The following is a 21,427-nucleotide window of genomic DNA, read 5'->3' as shown; positions in this document are numbered from 1 at the left end:
GAGGGAGTTGAAGGAGAACTTGAAGCAGAAGAGGGAGTTGAAGGAGAACTTGAAGTTGAGCAGAACTTGAAGCCGAAACTGAAGTTGAAGGAGAATCAAGGCGCCGGGTATTATTCAGGTCTCTGCAAATGGGCCAGTGGTGGGTAGATGCGGGTCAGGGGTACCTGACCGGCTTATAAAGCCGAGCAGGTAAGCTGACGCGCAGTTACGCACCAAAGCGCCAAGGTGGCGCAGCGGAGCGCGCTGCCCCATGCGACAGCTCCTGTCGCCCTTGGACAAAACAGCCGCAAGCCGTGGAGCAGGGCTTTCTGATGTCATTTTAAAGCTTTGCCCGAGGGCAGCGCCTCGCTCGCCCCGTTTTCGTCACGGCTTTCAACGAAGGCGGAGAGTGTGCGAGTATTTGGTGGCAAAAAGAAGCGGGAAGAAGCATTTGCGCTGATCTAGTCCTGTCCCGAATACAACCAAAGTTTCAATGCCAGATGGCGCAATCTACACAGTGCGACCTGTATAACATTTAGAAATGTATCAAAACAAAGCTGATTTGTTAAAATATATATCGACATTTATGTTTGAAAATTACTTCGACTTTTACTCATTCACTTGCAACCGCCAAAACCGCTAGCACCTGATTGGTTAGTAGGTGTCAGGTGACGGGGAATGCGGAAGTTGTGGCGGCGAAGTCCTGACAAAGAAGGAATCCGTTTCTGTCCTGGTTTTTCGTTTCACCATCATATACCTTGAAGAAAAAAGTGGACACCAGAAAACCAGATAACATAATTTGACCAAAGAAAACAAAAATTTGACCAGTATGATTTGAATACAGCAATACCTATATAGACTCTGGACACAATCAATCAATCAATCAATCAATCAATCAATCAATCAATCAATCAATCAATCAATCAATCAATCAATCAATCAATCAATAAAATAAAATAAAAAATAAAGATTGTTGGTAGGCTGAGGTGTCTTTATTGGCTCAATAATGAATCAAAAACTAGAAATGGGGACATTAGTGAACAGGAAGCGATGTCATTTAGCTGGACAGGAAAACGGTGACCAGGCGGTGTCCCTCGGTGGGTGAGTCCCTTCCCTACAAGTCGTGACTCTCGGGTGGGGGTCTGCTCCTGGCCCTGGCGTGGGTCTCGCAGTACAGTTGGCCTTCCATGAAGAAATAACCCTTCTGCTTCAGATTGACGTCGCAGTCGGCGCACACGAAGCAAGTAGGGTGGCGGAACATGTCGCGAGCCTTCACCACTGTACCACTGGACCAGTGTGAAAAAAGATAAAAAAATGCAAAAAGCAGCCTTTAAATTTACTGGGTTTATTTTAAACATAAAAATTCTTATGGTTTCTTTTAACAATGTCTTTTTTTTCCCCAAGCTATACAACTGGGAAATGAATACCCCACTCATTTGAAACAGTCCTCTATGATCTGCTTTGCGCCATCTTGTGGCATGGTATAGAATTACAAGTCGTTCAAGGATTTTCACTGTTTTTGGTCCCTGTTATATTTGGCATTCTAATTTGATGTTATGTTAATATGCACTTACACAATGCCGTTTCCACACTTGTCGCAGATGGGAAGTTTCTGCAGGTTTCCGGTGGGAGCGCTGGGTTTGGTGGTGGGCGCCTTAACAGTCCTGGTCACTATCGGCTTAGTGCCTGCAGGAACCGTATCTCAGAACCTCATTCCATCAGCAGTCCACATTTCAGGTCGTTGTGAACTGACCGTCGCTCTCGACATATTCCTGCAGCGCCTTGAAGGATCCCGACTGTCGAGGTTCTCCCGGTTCCTCATGGTCCTTCTGCAGCATGCGATAGACGTCCGAGTCCTCGATGTTAGCCAACGTCCTCGGGCTGCATGCAAAAGCGCCACAAGGCTGATTCCATTTGATTCAGTGGGTTTACCATTCGATTCAATTTGGTACAGGTGTTGCTTTTGCTCCCCAGAGATTGATTTGTTCAATTTAATGAAGAAAAAAAAAAAAAAAGCATTTTACAAAATGATGCAAAATGGAAAAAAAAGCAGAAATGCACAAAACAAGCAATATCGAAGCGCTTAATACCTGTTGTGCATATATTAACAGTTTTCTAAAAGTGTATAAATTTGAATTTTGGAATTTTTTTTTACTGCTAATAATTTTTGCAAATTTTTGGAAATATTTATATAATTATTTTTAAATATATTTAAAAAATACTGTTAGGGTTTGCAGAATATCTTCATCGTATGATTATGTTGGAATGTAACCTGTAATAATTTAATTAGTTTGTCCTGTCTAGACAAAATTAGTTTACCACTGATTGACTAGACGCAGAGGAAGCAATCAAAGTTGCTTTGTTTACAGAAAGTCGTAAAAGGCCCCCTGCTATGCCTTGATCAGCAGGGGGGCGTCTCCAGCCCAACCTGTGTATTCCCAAACCCCCACTTTCAACTTCACTCTGTTTCTCTCAATAAATAAGCACCTGACGAGGCCTGAGTCAGACTCCATTCGACCATCGCTGTAAGCACAGCGACGAGTGAACTCTCCGCCTGCAGGTGCCTAAAACGACTAACTTGACTCCAGTGTGGTTCTTGCAAAATAAGTTAGAGTGAGCACCACCCTAACATTTTGGTGCCGAAACCCGGGACCCTCATACCCGCCATCTGGCTGACGGAGGACGACGCGCTGTACACCGTCGACGGGCCAGCGTCCATTAGGAGGACCTGGTAACGAAAGACCTGGGAAGGAAGTTCTTCGCTGGGCCAGCATCTTAGGTCTGCCTTCGTCTGTCAGAAGTGGATTGACGGGAACCCGGCAGCGCAGCGGACCAAGGGAGACAAGTAAGTCATAGAAAAAAGCGCAGATACGGCTTTGGTTTGTCCGAGCTATGAGATACGGCTTTGGTTTGTCCGAGTTATGAGCTACGGCTTTGGTTTGTCCGAGTTATGAGCTACGGCTTTGGTTTGTCCGAGTTATGAGCTACGGCTTTGGTTTGTCCGGGCTATGAAACAGCAGGGATTCTAGTCCCAGTGGAAGGAACGGGCTAAGAAAAAGGAGTTTCTTTTTCCTAATTGAAGAAGGGCGTAGATTCTCTTTTTTTGTCTGTCTGTTTTTCCAAGCTGTTTGCATGAAAGTTGTGTGGTTGAGTGTGCGACTGGTAGGATAAATTGACTGCAAAGAGAATTTGGTGAAAGGTCAATTTAAACCTGCATTGAGGATCCTCAAAGAAAAGAAAAAAGAAATAAAAAATTGTATAAACCTAAAATACCAAATTAAGATGGGAAACAAAACCTGTAAATCCCTAGCTCTTGAAGGAGATGAGAAGTACATGGCAGGTAAATTTCTTAATTGTATGCAATACATGCCAAAGTGGAAGAAAAAGTATGGAGTAGAAGCAAAGTTGAAAGTGGAAGTCTGGAAGATAGTGGTTGATGTTTTGGTGGAGAGTGTGAATAGGAAGTCAAATGGACTGAAAAAGAAAAGTAAAGAGAAAGAATTGATTTGTGCTAGAATGTAGTTGAGTGCTTCACAAGAGAGAAGAGAACAAATCCAAAAGACAAAAGATAGAAAGTTGAGAAGTGATGAGGCTGCGTCTATGTTTGTCAGGCCGGAAGACAATGAGGCCACAGTGCGCAGGCGCACTGTCCCGGCCACGGCTCCAGCCGCAGCTGGAAATGCAGCTCAAGCGGAGCAAGAGAGATCTTACGCTCGTATGCAAAACTTGTATCCAGGTTTAACAGACCTGCACCCTCCCCCATATAACAGAAAAAAAAAACAGGGTCACATTGCTAGAAGTCCTGTACAAACAAGAAGTTTGACCACTGCTGCTAGGTTTTCCCAAAATTTGGACAATGTTGATGTGTGCCCAATGATACAGGTGCCAAACCCTATTGTAGGGGAAGGCCAACCTCCACATACGTATGTTTTTCGGCCATGGACTTTGGAAGAGGCAAGAAAAGCAGTTGAAGGGGTTACCCCTGTTGCTGAAGACCCAGATAAATGGGCAGAAGACATGGCTGGGATCATACATTCTTATAGACTGAATGGGCATGAGGCAGGAGAAGCTGCAATGTCTTCTTTGGGAAAAGACTGGGCAAAGGTTAGAGGTCATTATACGGGTAGAAATAATCAAGGGCCCTTTCCCTCTCCCGGTGAGGGAAATCAATTGGTAGGGGAGTATGCAGCACAATGGAATGATCTTGTGCAAAGAGTGAGAACTATATTTCGAAGACGAGCAAATTATGGTCATTTGGCAGGAATTAAACAGAAGCCTGGGGAAGATACTGATGATTTTCGCTTAAGATTTGAAAAAGAATTCAGGGTGCATAGTGGCATCCCATTCAATGATGCAGCTGAGAGTGCTTATCAGCAACAGCTTAAAAATGCGCTCCTTACGAATTTCCGCCCTGAAATCGGCAACTGGGTGAGAAAACATTTGGTGGAAGTAGATGTTGCAAGTGTGACAACAACTATGCAATGGGCCAGACATGCTGAAAAAGTGATCAAAAGAGGCAAAAGTTCTGATGTATTTCATCTAGGCGATGATGATGATGTTGACCTAGATGAAGATACAACAGTCTTCTTTCATGGGTCCCAGCAGGCAAGAGGAAGAGGTAGAGGCCAACAAGGTCGCAGGCCTCCATATAATTCAAAACCCCCACCAGATTCAGAGACCTGTTGGAACTGTGGTAGACGAGGACACTTGGCAAGATCGTGTCGTTTTGCAAAACAATACCAATCAAAGGGTGGAGGAAATGGCAGAGGAAGGGGCAGAGGGAAAGCCAAATTCTCAGCATGACTAGATTGCCCCCCTGTGATCTCTTGTCCTCCTACGGAGGAAGAGATAGTAGATGTCCATGCAGCATGGGACATTTTGAATGCATTGAAAGAAAAACCATATGTTACCTTAAACATTGGAGGAAGTGAAGTAGAGTTTTTGTGTGATACCGGAGCGTGTAAGACCGTAATAAAAACTAAAGTCCCAAATCTAAAGGCCTCCCAAGATACTATTTGGGTAAAATCAGCTGATGGGCAGGTACACAAGGAGAGTATCTCCAATCCAGTTGTAGTGAGAGATGATGAAACGGGAGTCATAGCTTCAGTCTCGATTGTGCTATCCCCAAAATGTCCCATAAACCTTCTGGGACGGGATCTGATGACTAGATTGGGAATTGCAATAATTCCAGTAAAGGATGGCATGCGAGCATGTAGAGTCAGAGATGTAGACTCATATGCTGCACAGGCAGGTGAGCGGATTTGCTGTTCTTATGACGTCTCTGCTGAACAGAATCCCAAGCTACCAGGCAACTTGCTGAGTGAAGCCCGAAAACAATTGACACGACCTGAATCGGAAATGACTTGTGATGACTTACATGTCACCATGAACATCCTCACTGACCCACATGATGACTATATTGAAAGTTTTCTCAGTGACACGGAAGTAACTTTAACAATCACTGCTCTGTACACTGATCGCAGGTCATTTGCAGCTGCTGCTGTGCTTCTGCCCGCTCCTCAGGATGACAAATACAAGTTGTCGGCTGTACCCCACATTTCATTGTTTAAACCTCACAGTATAACATGGGCAGATGTGGGTTGCCGAATTAAACTTGCTGATTCTGTCACTGATTATGAGGATAAAGGTGATGGGTGGAGCTACAGTACCAGTTGTGACATGTGGAAGCGAACTGTGTGTGGAGTAGGTGTTGGTAGGGCAGGCGCTTATGCGCGTCCCTGACTAGTTAACATTTGTTTGAATGAAAAGGAGGAGGGGGAATTGGCTGGGCTTCCTGACAAGCTGTGGACAAAGGGGCCATTTGATGTAGGACAGTTAACATCCATTCCGCCAGTGCAGATCAAACCAAGATCAGAGTGGCGTCCGGGAGTTAAGCAATATCCTTTAAAACAGGAGGCAATAAACGGGATTGCCCCTGTTATAAATGATCTTTTGTCAGGGGGAATCATTAGGAAGTGCTCGGATTCTCTTTGCAACACCCCTATTTTTCCAGTTCGAAAGGCCAATAAAATTGATTGGCGAATGATACAAGATTTACGAGCAGTGAATGATGCAGTACAGAAAAGAGCACCTAATGTGCCTGACCCACACACACTTCTGAACACTTTGAAACCTACCCAGAAGTTTTTCACGGTAATTGATCTTAGCAATGCATTTTTTTCGGTGCCAATTCACCCAGACTCACAGTTCTGGTTTGCGTTCACCTTTAAAGGGCAAAGTTATACGTACACCAGATTGCCACAGGGATTTGCTGATAGTCCAACTATTTTTATGCAAGCTATCATGGCATGTTTGGCTGATTTTCAGATGTCAAACAAAAGCCAACTTCTAGTTTATGTAGATGATCTCCTGGTGGCCTCTGAAACTGAAGCTGCTTGCAGGGAAGACTCCTTAGCATTGTTACGCTATCTCTGCAAAACAGGGAACAAGGTAAACAAGAACAAACTCCAATGGGTCAGACAGGAAGTGAACTATTTAAGTCACACGTTGACAGCTTCTGGAAGACAGATACAGAAAACCAGAAAGCAGATCATTGCAGATGCACCAAAACCGGAGACGAAGAAACAAATTATGTCATTTTTGGGGCTCTGCAATTACTGCAGAGCATGGATCCCACATTATGCGGAAAAGACGCAACCGCTGTTAGATATTGCGCATGGAGTCCCCATGGCAATGACAGAAAAATTAACGTGGACTCCAGAAGCAGACGATGCTTTTGTAGTGCTGAAACAGGCTCTGATGGAAACCACATCTCTTATCTTGCCAGACTACAATAAAACCTTTGTGCAAACAGCAGACTGCAGGAATGGTTTTATGACTTCAGTGTTGCTGCAGAGCCATGGCAGCAAACTACGGCCAATTGCATTTTATTCGAAAAAATTGGATCCAGTGGCTCTATCCTTGCCAGACTGTGTCCAAGCAGTATGCGCGGCAGCGCTTGCAGTGAGACAATCTGCAGATGTGATGCTCTTTCACAAAATGGAGTTGCTAGTTCCACATGCTGTAGATGTGTTGCTACTGCAAAGCAAGATTAACTTTTTGTCACCTGCCAGACACCTATCCTACACCGCTACGCTTCTGTCACAACCACACATTGTGATAAAGAGGTGCACAGTCCTTAACCCAGCAACGTTGATTCCGTTGCCAGGGGATGGTACACCACATAACTGTTTGGATGCTACAGAACATCTACAGCTGCCCAGACAAGATTTAATTGACACACCACTTGACAAAGGGGAAAAGTGGTTTGTGGATGGGTCATGTTCAAAGGATCCTAGAGGGAACAATCAAAGTGGGTATGCAATTGTGAGATTGCCAAACCAGATTGTTGAAGCAGAGAAGCTTCCATGCAACAGGTCAGCGCAGGCGGCTGAGCTTGTGAATTGGCGGAAGATAAGGAAGTCACTGTATACACAGACAGTCAGTATGCGTTTTCTACTCTGTTCTATTTTGCAAAACAATGGGAGCGCAGGGGGATGACAACATCAACTGGTAAGCCGGTCACCCATGCCTCCTTGTTAAAAGACTTGTTACAGGCCATTCATTTACCTGCTAAACTAGCTGTGTGTAAATGTGCTGCTCACACCACAGGCACAGATGAAGCCTCGAATGGAAACAGATTAGCAGATAGAATTGCTAAAGAAGCAGCGGCAGGGAAACATGGCCATGAATTTTTTTTAATAGATTCAGAGGACACGCAACTCATAGATAAGACTATACTGACAGATATGCAGGGCAATGCTCCAATGGTGGAAAAACGAATGTGGAAAACAAAAGGTGCAATAGCGGATGCAGATAATATCCTCCGCATCAATGACAAACCTGTTTTACCTAAATCACTTTTTAAGGCAGCAGCGATTGCGACACATGGGCCGTGCCATGTGTCGACAGGGGGGATGAGGTCCATCATACATCAACAATTCACTACCTTTGGTTTGGATGTTTACTTAAAATTTTTTTGTAAAGCATGTCCCGTTTGTGTAAAACATAATCCACAAGGAAACATGAGACCTAAGAGAGGCTCATTTCCAAAACCGTCTTACCCATTTCAAATCATGCACATGGATTTTATTGAGCTCACGCAAAGTGGACCTCACAAATACTGCCTAGTGATGATTGATGCATTTTCCAAATGGGTGGAAATAGTTCCATCTAAACATGCAGATGCCTTAACAGTGGCAAAAGCCATTTGCAAAGCCATCATACCGACTCATGGCATTCCCCAAACCATTTACAGTGATAATGGTCCACATTTTGTGAACCAAGTGGTACAGAACATGGCTGTACACCTTGGGATAACGTTAAAAAACCACTGCGCTTATCACCCTTCCAGCGCTGGCCTGGTTGAACGAGCAAACTATACTATCAAAAGCAGGTTGAAAAAATGCATGGAAACAACAGGCAGACCTTGGCCAGAGTGCCTAGACTTAGTGAAGCTCTATATGAGAATTACTCCCACTTCAGAAGGGCTAACACCTTTTGAAATCATCCACGGGAGGCCATATAGACTACCTGTGTTCCATGCAGATTTACAAAAGGCAGATGAAGAACAGTCTTTGGCAGATTTTATGGTCAGGACGCTCAGACTGACAGAGGTGTCAAATGCAAATTTACTGCCGCCTGATCTTTCGTCCTCACAGGTCGACAACACCATCAAGCCAGGAGACTGGGTCTACATCAAAGTCATCAAAAGAAAGAACTGGGTCAGCCCACGGTGGGAGGGACCATTCCAAGCCTTGCTGACTACCCCCACTGCAGTAAAGATCGCTGAACGGCCCAGCTGGATTCACCTCAGCCACTGCAAGCTACAAGGAGTGCTGGACCCCTAATGCAAAACGTGGATTGCGTAGATGCCGTTTGACTCGGCATTATTTTACGGAAACTTGATGATTTGACCATCGAAAATGCCTTGCAAGTGATGGATTCAATGATGTACCGTTTCTGTGTTTTTCTTTTTCTTTTTTATTGATAACAGTCTGGTCGCCTAAGGCAGAGGGACCGTGTAACTCTTTTCCTGCACTTAATCTGGCCGCAGGTTTTTAAGTTGCACATACTTTGGACTGGAGTATTGAGGGAAAAACCTCACTGGAAGTTATTGCTTTCATTTCATGGATTTCATTTTCCTACTTATGTTTGATTGTTCGGGTTTGACATAATGATATGATAAAACAGGAGGGATATGTTAGGGTTTGCAGAATATCTTCATCGTATGATTATGTTGGAATGTAACCTGTAATAATTTAATTAGTTTGTCCTGTCTAGACAAAATTAGTTTACCACTGATTGACTAGACGCAGAGGAAGCAATCAAAGTTGCTTTGGTTACAGAAAGTCGTAAAAGGCCCCCTGCTATGCCTTGATCAGCAGGGGGGCGTCTCCAGCCCAACCTGTGTATTCCCAAACCCCCACTTTCAACTTCACTCTGTTTCTCTCAATAAATAAGCACCTGACGAGGCCTGAGTCAGACTTCATTCGACCATCGCTGTAAGCACAGCGACGAGTGAACTCTCCGCCTGCAGGTGCCTAAAACGACTAACTTGACTCCAGTGTGGTTCTTGCAAAATAAGTTAGAGTGAGCACCACCCTAACAAATACCACCTCACTTATTATACCTTGCATAACAGGTGAGGCACGAAACAATGAGTCATTCCACTTGACCTACAAAAACTCACTCGGCGCATCTTTCGACATACTAAGAGCGAGCCCGAATGCCCGGCGCGGCCCGTCTAAGCAGGAAATGGCCCGGAACAACGCATTTATAGCTTCTTCATCGGGTTACGCAACACTCTGGCTTGATGAATATTTACATTGTCATAGCGACATGACGGCGCTACTGACCTTTCGGATTTGGGCGCAACGATTCCTTTCATCTGTCCCTCCATGGCGTCCTGGATGTTCCCAGAAGAGTAGAGCCCAATAGGTGTGTTATAGGTGATGCTGACCACCTGACGCGTGTCGTCGAGGTTGGCCATGTGCTCCACCTTCGTCAACCCCATTCTCTATGGCTGGATGAACAGCAACTACAGGAGCGCCTTCCTTGACGACTGCACGTGCTACAGGCTCTTTAACATCCACAAAAAGATGAACAAAATGGCCCCTGCCCCAGCTTACAAGCTGCTTCATGAATAAAAAAACTGAGGATTTGTCTTTGTAATTTTATTGAACACACTTATAATCATAACATTGGAGTACATCATGGGAAACAAAGGTCAAGGGTCAAACAAAGGGACAAACACTGCTTAGGTACAAATCTTCAAGCCAAATCTCGATTAAATAGAAGACACTCAAAAACATATTTTTTTTTTTTTAAGGGGCCATAAGCCCCAGACGGCGGCGGCGGCGGATATATAGATAGATACTTTGATAGATAATTGTAATTCAAAATGTAGAATTCAAAACAGGGCACTCAAAAATATTTTTTTTTGGAGCCATGAGCCCCAGACGGTGGCAGTGGATAGATATTTACTTTATATACAGATATATAATTATAATTCCAAAGGTGGAATTCAAAATTGGTGGATAGATACAGTAGATATATATAGATATTGTATAACACAAAAGGAATACCATTTTTTTTTCTAGATTTTTTTTGCAGTTAGTTAACTGGATAGCTGCTGTATTTTTTATTTTTTTCCCCTCCTCACTCTCCTGAAGCTCAGTAAGTGCTTTGAGGTGTCAAGAAAACATGCACAAACTTAGCTTATCGGGCAGCGGACGGTACGAGACCGCCGCTGTTGTGTTGTCGTAGTTTTTGCGGCTCAGGTGGGCGGCGCCGTCGCCAGGCGGACGACCTTCAGCGACACGTCGCCATGCAGTCGCAGCAGCGTGATGTCTGCCAGTCGGAGGTGGCCCTGGTAGGCGTAGTGCAGCCGGTGGCCCCCGGCCAAAACGCGGAAGACGTGCTGGGCGCAGCGGATGACGATCTGAACGAGAGAGGCAATTAGGCAGGGGGGGCGCTGGCGAGTGCGCGGCATGGAGCGTTACCTTGAAGTCCACGCCACGTTGCAGGGGGATACGGGCAACATGCAGCTGGTTTAGCTGCTGGTCCAGGTCGCTGTCCAGTTGGGAGCTCAGCATGACGGTTTGGGTCTCGGCGTCCAGCTTGAGCTGCAGGATGGTTTGGTTGTCGGCGTTGAGCAAGCTGGCTTGGAAGCTGCGAGCGAGACACACACACACACAGGGGTTGGCGGTTTGTCCAAACGATTGCCTTCTTTACCCCGGTGTACCTCTTGGTCTTGTCGTTGCCCAGCCCTTTGATGGTGATGGTACTTCCCACCTGAAGACCTTTCATCATTTCCAGGACAAGGTCTTTGCACTGCATTGGGCATACGCAACGGTAAATTGCAATCCACGCATTTGGCCACAAGATCAAGAAGCAAGCGGCGAAAGCGTATGTGTCAAACTCAAGGCCCGGGGGCCAAATCAGGCCCGCCATGTCAACTCCCATGATTTTTGTTGAAACCAATTTTGTGTGACTTTTATTTTATTTTTTTTTAATGATTTCTATTCATCCTTTCCATAGTAATTTGAACAATAACTATTTCCTATGAAATACGGCCCTCTGAGGGATGCCGCAAGGACAAAGTGGCCCGCGATAAAAATGAGTTTAACAACCCTGGGCTAAAAATGCGTTTGCGTGGCACTCACAGTTCCAGTCGACACCATGGACAAGGCCTTGGAATCGCCGCTTTCCGTCTCGGGCTCTCCAGCGGCGATGGTGTAATGCGCTTTGGGCATCTTGCACACGAAGCGATTGAGCTGCGTGCACAACATCCGCATCCAGCGTCCCGTCTGAAAGACAAAGGGGGTGGGTCGGTGGTTGTGTGGGTGGCTGCCGGTGCCGGTGCTCACCTGGAAAGCCGCCGCCACGCAGTTGTCGTCCAAGGGGAGCTCGTTGTTGGGCTCTCCGGCAGCCCAGAAGGTCAAGGTCACAGGGCGGCGGTCTGACCACACGAACATGCCGGGAACAGCCAGGTCATTGAGTCCGGTCCACGTGTCGCTGTCATCTGCAGAGGAAGGGCGTGACATCACACCTCCGAACATACGAGGCGAGGCGAGGCGAGGCGAGGCGAGGCAGCGTACCAAAGTACAAAGTCGTCTTCAGCCACTCCTGCTCCACTAGGGAACCCACGGACACCAGCTGGGCGCCAAAAGTCCCGCAGGCGTGCTGAGCCTCGGCCCAGGTCTTCTTGTCCTCAAAAATCTTGTAGCAGAAGCCGGCAAACTCCTCCCACTCAGGTCCCAAGCATCTCATCTCTGCCCATGAGACATCGCCAGGTGTCACGCACAAGTTTGACGCCACGGCGCTTCGGCGACTCACCTCCGTCGGCAAACGTGAAAGCCAAAGGCCCCTCTTGGTTCAATCTGCGGATCGATGCCGGCGCTCGCGTTAAGCCGGCGTCTGCCATCAGAGCGCGCGCTGAAAGCGGCCCACTCACTGTTTGGAGAGGATTCCGTTCTGTTCGGATGCTTGGAAGCTCTTCTGCGGCGGCGCTTTCAGCAAGGTGCACTTTCCTCCAGTCTTGTCAGCGATGACGCCGGCGTGGATGGCGGCGGCGCAGATGTGAGATTCCTGCGCTCACGCAAAGCGCCGCGTCAGAGCCCAGGAAGGCCAGTGGCGGGCGGCGCCGTCACGTACCTCTTTGTACCCCCACGTGCCGTAGACTTGGTGGTCCAACTTGGCGCAACCCGGCGGACAGAAGACCCTGCGGACGACACGGCCGTTGCGAGACCCGCACTTGATTGGAAAGCTCGGACGCGCTGCGACCACTCACGTAGTGGGCAGCTTGTCCAAGGCGACGTTGACGAACTGCTCGTCGCAGCTGATCACATCTGCGGACGCGAGAGTCACGGTTGGTTTTCCTATTTGACGGCGAGCGCGGCGCCGGCAGCTCGCTTACTGTCAAGCGCGCATCCCAAGACGTCAAAGCGGAGGCCGACGATCCATTGGTGATCCAGTGGCAGGATGCGGATGAACTGGGCTAGCATGGGCTCCATCAGGGTCTGAGTCGCTCCGGGGGAAAGCTGGCGAGAAAGACAAGGGTGAGAGAGCGAGACAGACAGACAGACAGACAGACAGAGAGACGGAGAGCAATAGAGAGAGACAGAGAGAGAGAGAAAGAAAGAAAAAGAGAGCAAGGGAAAGAGAGGCAGGAGAGAGACGGAGCAAGAAAAAGAGAGAAAGAGATATGGAGAGAGGGAGAAAGAGAAAAAACGAGGGAAAGAGAGAAAGAGAGCAAGGGAAAGGGAGACAGGAGCGAGACGGAGAGAGAAAGAGGAGACACGGAGAAAAAGAAATGGAGAAAGAGAGAGAGAGAGAGAGAGAGAGAGAGAGAGAGAGAGAGAGAGAGAGAGGAGCAAGTTGGCTCACGGCTGCCAACTCACCATCTGGGAGTGGCCGGTCCAGTCCTGTCCGTCCAAACTATGGGTCATCTTAAACCTGGACCAGTGCCTGGAGGAGGCCCAAGGACACATCTGGATCTCCATCCCGGTCACTTTTTTCATCTCGCCTAAGTCCACCTCGATCCAGCTGTCCATAGCTGAGGGAAGGAAGGAAGAAGCCAGATTTAGTGTGTGTGTGTGTTGTGTCAGAGTTCTCCACGTACGCTTCAACGGTTTCCAGCAGCTTTTCCCATTGAGGCAAGCCTTGTCGGGGCCGAAGCCGCTCAATGAGGAGGAGGCTCTCAGCTTCAACTTTTTCAGGCTGCCTTGGGTGTTGCCTAAACTGTCAAAACACTCTTTGGACAACCAGAAATGTTATTCAGGGCCTCATGGGCTTACCTGGTTTGGCACACAACAATTCATTTGGCAAAGACGAGACGACACCTACCGTCCGTTTCGCAGGTGTAGACCATCTGGAGGTATTTGGAGACCTCGGGGCAGGGGTCCTCCTTCATGGGCTTGACGAGGCACTGGTGGCAGTTGTCGCACTCTTTCCTGTAGTGAAGGAGGGCACCTTCCACCCTACATTTGGCTGCGAGAGGGCACCAAGTTGACACGTCAGCTAAAGGACGGCCGACAGTGGGCGGGGCCGCCTACCGTCTGAGCCGCGTTGGGCCGAGCAGACGTTGCTGCTCCTCCGTCCGTAGAAGGCCGACTGGATGCGCATGACTCTGTCCTCGGGGCAAATGGCTCGGTTGTCGGCGTTCTCGCATATCTCTTGCTTGAGGAAACCTGTGGGCGGGGCAGGGCAGGGCAGGTTAATTAGTTCTGGCGGCCATCTTTGCAAGCGGCAATTTCTTACCGGCGTGAGGCAGCGGAGCTTGTTGCGCTGTCGCCGCTGCAAGGACCAAAGGCAAAGGTCAGCACGCCTTGAGATAGAGGGTCGCGGCCCGTCCCGTCCCGCCCCGCCCTCCTACCTCTTCTCTTGCAGATGTAGCCTCTCTTGATCTCGCACACGTCAAATTTCCAGTCGCCGTTGTCAATGAGAAAGGAAAGGCAGCGTCCCCCAACTTTGTCGCCATGGTGACCTGCAAGGGGGCCAACAGAGACTAAGCGCTAAGTTCCTGAATGGGAACATGCGCGTGGCTCGCCACAAACCGGCGCTCAGGTGGACGTAGCTGAACGGGGAGCCGTCGGCCCACCGGCCGCCGCTCTCGGCGAAGGGGGCGTCGGCGTCCAGCCACAGCGAGGGAGTGGTGAGCATGGCCTTGCTGTGACCTTTGAATCAAAGTTTCCACATGGTCGCGCCAAAACACGAGTGCAAACATTAAGACACACACACACACACCGTGCACAAAGGCCTGCTCGTGAGAGTCCGTGATACTGAGCAGATGGGCATCGTGGCGGTTGCAGTCGTCGCGCGCCTCCTTCCAGCTTTTGAGCTGGTTCCCTCTCATCAGGTAGCAAAAGTCGTTGGCGGGGTTGTCCAGCCACTCCCAGCCGCATTTGTCGCTCCAGGCTGCAAGGCACAAATGGTGAGAATCGCCGCGGATGGCGCACGGGCGGGAACACGTGCCGCCGGCCCCTGACCCACCTGGGAGCGGCGGAGGAGGACTGGTGGACTTGGCTGCAAGGGAGCGCAAATGAGAACAAGCATGGAAACAAAAAGTGCCCGGTGGTGACGGCGCGCGGCCTGCGCACCTTTTTGACAGATGTAGCGCCCCGGGTTGCTGCTGGTAAAGATCAGTCCAATGTTTGACAGAGTACCGTAGAGAGAGCTATCTGGATGACCTTGCTGCCACAAAATGAGGTCCTGTGGACGACATTGGTGGCGCGTTGCCCTTATGCTTTCCTCACTCTCTCGACAACATTCTACTACTACTGTCATCGTCTCGCAATTTGGCCAAAGTTTTCTTCTGAAAGGTGAACATTGAAAATAAGCAGTTTCCTTCACCATGTCGGAACAGTTTGTAAGCCTTTTTTCTTCACACTTGGCTTTTGATCACCAAATGATTCCCGAGCGCGGCGGCACCGCTGCTGCTCACTGCTCCCCTCTCCCCCAGGGAATGGATTAAAATCAAACGGGGATGGGTTCAATGCAGAGGACAAATTTCACCACACCCAGATGTGTGCGTGACCATCATTGGGACTTTTGCCGTGAGTGTGTTACTTACTGAAGACGTTTTGTCAGTCCACTCAAACTTGTTTGATGTTTTATGCAGTCCCAGCCAAGAATTGTAGCCTGTGTGAGCTTGCAGAGGGAGAACTCAGCTTTAATGCAAGAAGAGCACCCAAAACGTCATGGTGGCCCTTGGTGCTCACCCAGCATCCATTTGCCGTCTTCATGCGAGTGGACGCTTGCCAGGTGACCTCCCCGTGCGACGCAGTCATCCTCAGCTGCCTGCCAAGACTTATGGGCCTCCAAGAAGTAGCGGTAGCAAAAAGGGCCGTAGAGCAAGTAGCCGGGGTCGCAGGCGGAAGCTGAAGGCTCAAAGTAAGATTGAGGAGAAACCTGTGACGGGGCGGCCAAGGTGCAGAAAGAAGCCACTCACTTTGCACCGGAGAGAGAGCCAAACGGTCAGCCTTCTTGGAACACGGTTGTCCGTCCGGGCAGCCTGCGTGCGGAAAGACAACGTGACGGGCGGCGCTCCTCTCCTCAACATGACGGACGACGAGCGGCTTACCGTCGGGCGAGCGTTTGCATATGTACGCCAGGGAGGACTCGCACAAGCCGGTTCTCCACTTGTCGCACTGGTCGGAAACATATGCTTTTCGCTTGACGTAGGCGCAGGACTCCGATGTGGTGCTGTCGGGGTTGGGGGGCAGCGACAACAATGCGGTCTGTCAGGCTTTTGTTGCGCGGGCTCGCTCCACAATGTGACTTTACCTTACGGCTTGACCGGCATCCCAGTTGCTGTAGATCAGCGGCGTGTTGTCGGACCATTTCGGCTCCTTGCCTGACATTCGATGACACAACTTATGGCCGCATTCCTGCGGAGGAGACCAATCGCGGTTGTCAACCCAGGACAGACCCTCCTTGCATTTAAACTCACCAGGTTGGAGAGCCCGATCCAGAACGGGTCCACCCCCATTTTGCCCTTCACAAAATCTTCCTCGGCCAATGAGTTGAAGGAGACCAGGTCGCCGCCCTCCAGGGCGCAGTGTAAACGGGCCCCCAGCCAACCGTTGGTGGCTGGCATCTTCTTGTAGCAGCTGGAGCCGAACACCTCCCATCCGGAATCGGACGAAATGTCTGACGAGGGAGGGCACATTTGGCTGGCTGTTCAGTCTGAAAACGGCGCCCTCGCGTGGTCGCGAGGGAGTAACGCATTCACACGAAGTAACTTTCAAGTTAAGCCCCGGCCGGCGTAGTCGCTGATGGGGGTACACTTGCCGACACTGAGTTCGATTCTCACATGTCGGTGAGAACACGTGTGTGTCTGCGTGTCAAAAAAAAAAAAAAAAATCAAGTTAAGCTTGTCAACTCACCCGCGATTTGCCTATTAATAGAGCGCTTTTTTTTTGCAAAATGTGGCAAACTTTGCAAAAGGTGGCAAACATTGCCAAATAACGCGTACTCACCGAACTTAGAAAACCAAAGAGCGAAAAACGTAGATAAACAAGACGCGACGAGAACACAGACGCAATCACAAAAAAAAAAAAAAAAAACGGCGGCGCTTTTACCCGTTATTGAAGGAAAACAAAAAGTAACGGCAGAAAAATATTAACGAGCTTGTGCGTGTCGGACGCAACAGACAACTTGAATCGTCTTTTCCCCGCAAAGCATTGCATGCAGAGTAGAAGCATTGTTTTGTGTAGCAGCGCTGAACAGTTGAGACGGTAAAAAATAAATCGAAAAAAATGTGCAACGGTGCTAGCGCCTTGAGATAGAGGGTCGCGGCCCGTCCCGCCCCGCCCTCCTACCTCTGCTCTTGCAGATGTAGCCTCTCTTGATCTCGCACACGTCAAATTTCCAGTCGCCGTTGTCAATGAGAAAGGAAAGGCAGCGTCCCCCAACTTTGTCGCCATGGTGACCTGCAAGGGGGCCAACAAAGACTAAGCCCTAAGTTCCTGAATGGGAACATGAGCGTGGCTCGCCACAAACCGGCGCTCAGGTGGACGTAGCTGAACGGGGAGCCGTCGGCCCACCGGCCGCCGCTCTCGGCGAAGGGGGCGTCGGCGTCCAGCCACAGCGAGGGAGTGGTGAGCACGGCCTTGCTGTGACCTTTGAATCAAAGTTTCCACATGGTCGCACCAAAACACAAGTGCAGACATTAAGACACACACACACCGTGCACAAAGGCCTGCTCGTGAGAGTCCGTGATACTGAGCAGATGGGCATCGTGGCGGTTGCAGTCGTCGCGCGCCTCCTTCCAGCTTTTGAGCTGGTTCCCTCTCATCAGGTAGCAGAAGTCGTTGGCGGGGTTGTCCAGCCACTCCCAGCCGCATTTGTCGCTCCAGGCTGCAAGGCACAAATGGTGAGAATCGCCGCGGATGGCGCACGGGCGGCAACACGTGCCGCCGGCCCCTGACCCACCTGGGAGCGGCGGAGGAGGACTGGTGGACTTGGCTGCAAGGGAGCGCAAATGAGAACAAGCATGGAAACAAAAAGTGCCCGGTGGTGACGGCGCGCGGCCTGCGCACCTTTTTGACAGATGTAGCGCTTCGGGGTGCTGCCGGTATAGATCAGTCCAGTGCCCGACAGAACACCGTAGAGATCCCTATCTGGATAACCTGGGAGCCACGAGATGAGGTCCTGTGGACGACATTGGTAATATGCGCTCAGCGCGTTGCCCTTATGCTTTCCTCACTCTCTCGACAACATTCTACTACTACTGTCATCATCTCGCAATTTGGCCAAAGTTTTCTTCTGAAAGGTGAACATTGAAAATAAGCAGTTTCCTTCACCATGTCGGAACAGTTTGTAAGCCTTTTTTCTTCACACTTGGCTTTTGATCACCAAATGATTCCCGAGCGCGGCGGCACCGCTGCTGCTCACTGCTCCCCTCTCCCCCAGGGAATGGGTTAAAATCAAACGGGGATGGGTTCAATGCAGAGGACAAATTTCACCACACCCAGATGTGTGCGTGACCATCATTGGGACTTTTGCCGTGAGTGTGTTACTTACTGAAGACGTTTTGTCAGTCCACTCAAACTTGTTTGATGTTTTATGCAGTCCCAGCCAAGAATTGTAGCCTGTGTGAGCTTGCAGAGGGAGAACACAGCTTTAATGCAAGAAGAGCACCCAAAACGTGATGGTGGCCCTTGGTGCTCACCCAGCATCCATTTGCTGTCTTCATGCGAGTGGACGCTTGCCAGGTGACCTCCCCGTGCGACGCAGTCATCCTCAGCTGCCTGCCAAGTTATTCTGGTCTCCAAGAAGTAGCGGTAGCAAAAAGGGCCGTAGAGCAAGTAGCCGGGGTCGCAGGCGGAAGCTGAAGGCCCAAAGTAAGATTGAGGAGAAACCTGTGACGGGGCGGCCAAGGTGCAGAAAGAAGCCACTCACTTTGCACCGGAGAGAGAGCCAAACGGTCGGCCTTCTTGGAGCACGGTTGTCCGTCCGGGCAGCCTGCGTGCGGAAAGACAACGTGACGGGCGGCGCTCCTCTCCTCAACATGACGGACGACGAGCGGCTTACCGTCGGGCGAGCGTTTGCATATGTACGCCAGGGAGGACTCGCACAAGCCGGTTCTCCACTTGTCCCACTGGTTGGAATCAGCGTAGGCGCAGGACTCCGATGTGGTGCTGTCGGGGTTGGGGGGCAGCGACAACAATGCGGTCTGTCAGGCTTTTGTTGCGCGGGCTCGCTCCACAATGTGACTTTACCTTACGGCTTGACCGGCATCCCAGTTGCTGTAGATCAGCGGCGTGTCGTCGGACCATTTCGGCTCCTTGCCTGACATTCGATGACACAACTTATGGCCGCATTCCTGCGGAGGAGACCAATCGCGGTTGTCAACCCAGGACAGACCCTCCTTGCATTTAAACTCACCAGGTTGGAGAGTCCGATCCAGAACGGGTCTACCCCCATTTTGCCCTTCACAAAATCTTCCTCGGCCAATGAGTTGAAGGAGACCAGGTCGCCGCCCTCCAGGGCGCAGTGTAAACGGGCCCCCAGCCAACCGTTGGTGGCTGGCATCTTCTTGTAGCAGCTGGAGCCGAACACCTCCCATCCGGAATCGCACGAAATGTCTGACGAGGGAGGGCACATTTGGTTGGCTGTTCAGTCGGACACATCAGCGCCTGAAAACGGCGCCCTCGCGTGGTCGCGAGGGAGTAACGCATTTACACGAAGTAACTTTCAAGTTAAGCCCCGGCCGGGTTAGTCGCTGATGGGGGTACACTTGCCGACACTGAGTTCGATTCTCACATATGACGTTGTGAGTGTGTCTGCGTGTCAAAAAAAAAAAAAAAAAAATCAAGTTAAGCTTGTCAACTCACCCGCGATTTGCCTATTAATAGAGCGGTTTTTTTTTTTTTAACTATACCCGAAAAACAAAATCAAAGCGGCCATAAGGTGCTTGAAGGTGAAACTTTGCAAAATGTGGCAAACTTTGCAAAATGTGGCAAACATTGCCAAATAACGCGTACTCACCGAACTTAGAAAACCAAAGAGCGAAAAACGTAGATAAACAAGACGCGACGAGAACACAGACGCAATCACAAAAAAAACAAAAAAAAAACACGGCGGCGCTTTTACCCGTTATTGAAGGAAAACAAAAAGTAACGGCAGAAAAATATTAACGAGCTCGTGCGTGTCGGACGCAGCAGACAACTTGAATCGTCTTTTCCCCGCAAAGCATTGCATGCAGAGTAGAAGCATTGTTGTGTAGCAGCGCTGAACAGTTGAGACGGTAAAAAAGAAATCGAAAAAAATGTGCAAGGGTGCTAGCTGCGCTCGACGCCACTCCCAAGGCGCCACAATTTCAAACGTTACCCCCCCCCCCCCCACCCCCTTCAAGTTATTTCCTCCAAATTGGCGCCTTCAATTCTTGCTATTTGCTTTGTTTTTATATTTCTTCAAACATTCCAATTACCTCCACAAAGCGTAATCCAGGCGCACAACGTCAGCGCCAATGCCACTACAAGTGTGGGGAGGCTCATGATGTCCAATCGGGCAGCCTGGCCCACGCAGACAGAATCTGAAACAGAAAATGAAGCAGAAGAGGGAGTTGAAGGAGAACTTGAAGCAGAAGAGGGAGTTGAAGGAGAACTTGAAGTTGAGCAGAACTTGAAGCCGAAACTGAAGTTGAAGGAGAATCAAGGCGCCGGGTATTATTCAGGTCTCTGCAAATGGGCCAGTGGTGGGTAGATGCGGGTCAGGGGTACCTGACCGGCTTATAAAGCCGAGCAGGTAAGCTGACGCGCAGTTACGCACCAAAGCGCCAAGGTGGCGCAGCGGAGCGCGCTGCCCCATGCGACAGCTCCTGTCGCCCTTGGACAAAACAGCCGCAAGCCGTGGAGCAGGGCTTTCTGATGTCATTTTAAAGCTTTGCCCGAGGGCAGCGCCTCGCTCGCCCCGTTTTCGTCACGGCTTTCAACGAAGGCGGAGAGTGTGCGAGTATTTGGTGGCAAAAAGAAGCGGGAAGAAGCATTTGCGCTGATCTAGTCCTGTCCCGAATACAACCAAAGTTTCAATGCCAGATGGCGCAATCTACACAGTGCGACCTGTATAACATTTAGAAATGTATCAAAACAAAGCTGATTTGTTAAAATATATATCGACATTTATGTTTGAAAATTACTTCGACTTTTACTCATTCACTTGCAACCGCCAAAACCGCTAGCACCTGATTGGTTAGTAGGTGTCAGGTGACGGGGAATGCGGAAGTTGTGGCGGCGAAGTCCTGACAAAGAAGGAATCCGTTTCTGTCCTGGTTTTTCGTTTCACCATCATATACCTTGAAGAAAAAAGTGGACACCAGAAAACCAGATAACATAATTTGACCAAAGAAAACAAAAATTTGACCAGTATGATTTGAATACAGCAATACCTATATAGACTCTGGACACAATCAATCAATCAATCAATCAATCAATCAATCAAT

General features: G+C 49.3%; 2 protein-coding genes across 2 annotated transcripts; both read right to left on the bottom strand.

Annotated features, from left to right (window-relative positions):
• Positions 1-949: 949 nt before the first annotated feature.
• Positions 950-9,994, bottom strand: LOC133163772 (PDZ and LIM domain protein 3-like). Its single transcript, XM_061293991.1, has 4 exons — positions 9,837-9,994; positions 1,733-1,860; positions 1,554-1,665; positions 950-1,265 (listed from the first exon to the last, which is right to left on the bottom strand). Exons 1-4 carry the CDS (start codon positions 9,992-9,994, stop codon positions 1,094-1,096), a joined length of 570 nt encoding a protein of 189 aa, XP_061149975.1. The 3' UTR covers positions 950-1,093.
• Positions 9,995-10,177: 183 nt separating this feature from the next.
• Positions 10,178-14,669, bottom strand: LOC133162979 (uncharacterized). The gene is made up of 18 exons (XM_061292460.1): positions 14,538-14,669; positions 14,357-14,467; positions 14,242-14,277; positions 14,037-14,171; positions 13,828-13,971; positions 13,604-13,735; positions 13,383-13,537; positions 12,899-13,022; positions 12,773-12,830; positions 12,637-12,703; positions 12,437-12,570; positions 12,319-12,362; positions 12,081-12,254; positions 11,850-12,004; positions 11,646-11,789; positions 11,225-11,313; positions 10,983-11,151; positions 10,178-10,921 (listed from the first exon to the last, which is right to left on the bottom strand). Exons 1-18 carry the CDS (start codon positions 14,641-14,643, stop codon positions 10,757-10,759), a joined length of 2,142 nt encoding a protein of 713 aa, XP_061148444.1. The 5' UTR covers positions 14,644-14,669; the 3' UTR covers positions 10,178-10,756.
• Between the last annotated feature and the right edge of the window lie 6,758 nt (positions 14,670-21,427).

This window comes from Syngnathus typhle, linkage group LG12, assembly GCF_033458585.1.
Source record: "Syngnathus typhle isolate RoL2023-S1 ecotype Sweden linkage group LG12, RoL_Styp_1.0, whole genome shotgun sequence".
Taxonomy (NCBI): domain Eukaryota; kingdom Metazoa; phylum Chordata; class Actinopteri; order Syngnathiformes; family Syngnathidae; genus Syngnathus; species Syngnathus typhle.
Note: the sequence above shows the minus strand (reverse complement) of the source record. Positions and strands in the feature narration are given on the sequence as shown.

Bases quoted from the DNA above. Each gene is read 5' to 3' on its own strand.
- LOC133163772 (XM_061293991.1), bottom strand. From the start codon at position 9,994: ATGGGGTTGACGAAGGTGGAGCACATGGCCAACCTCGACGACACGCGT. The intron at 1,666-1,732 runs GTCAGTTCACAA...CGGTTCCTGCAG, and splicing joins GGAATATGTCGAGAGCGACG to GCACTAAGCCGATAGTGACC. The intron at 1,266-1,553 runs GTAAGTGCATAT...ACACTGGTCCAG, and splicing joins AAGTGTGGAAACGGCATTGT to TGGTACAGTGGTGAAGGCTC.
- LOC133162979 (XM_061292460.1), bottom strand. From the start codon at position 14,643: ATGCTCACCACTCCCTCGCTGTGGCTGGACGCCGACGCCCCCTTCGCC. The intron at 13,538-13,603 runs GTACGTGGAGAA...TCCTTCCCTCAG, and splicing joins CTGCTGGAAACCGTTGAAGC to CTATGGACAGCTGGATCGAG. The intron at 11,790-11,849 runs GTGAGCACCGGC...TTTGTCTTTCAG, and splicing joins GCGTGGCGGCGGCTTTCCAG to ACGGGACGCTGGATGCGGAT.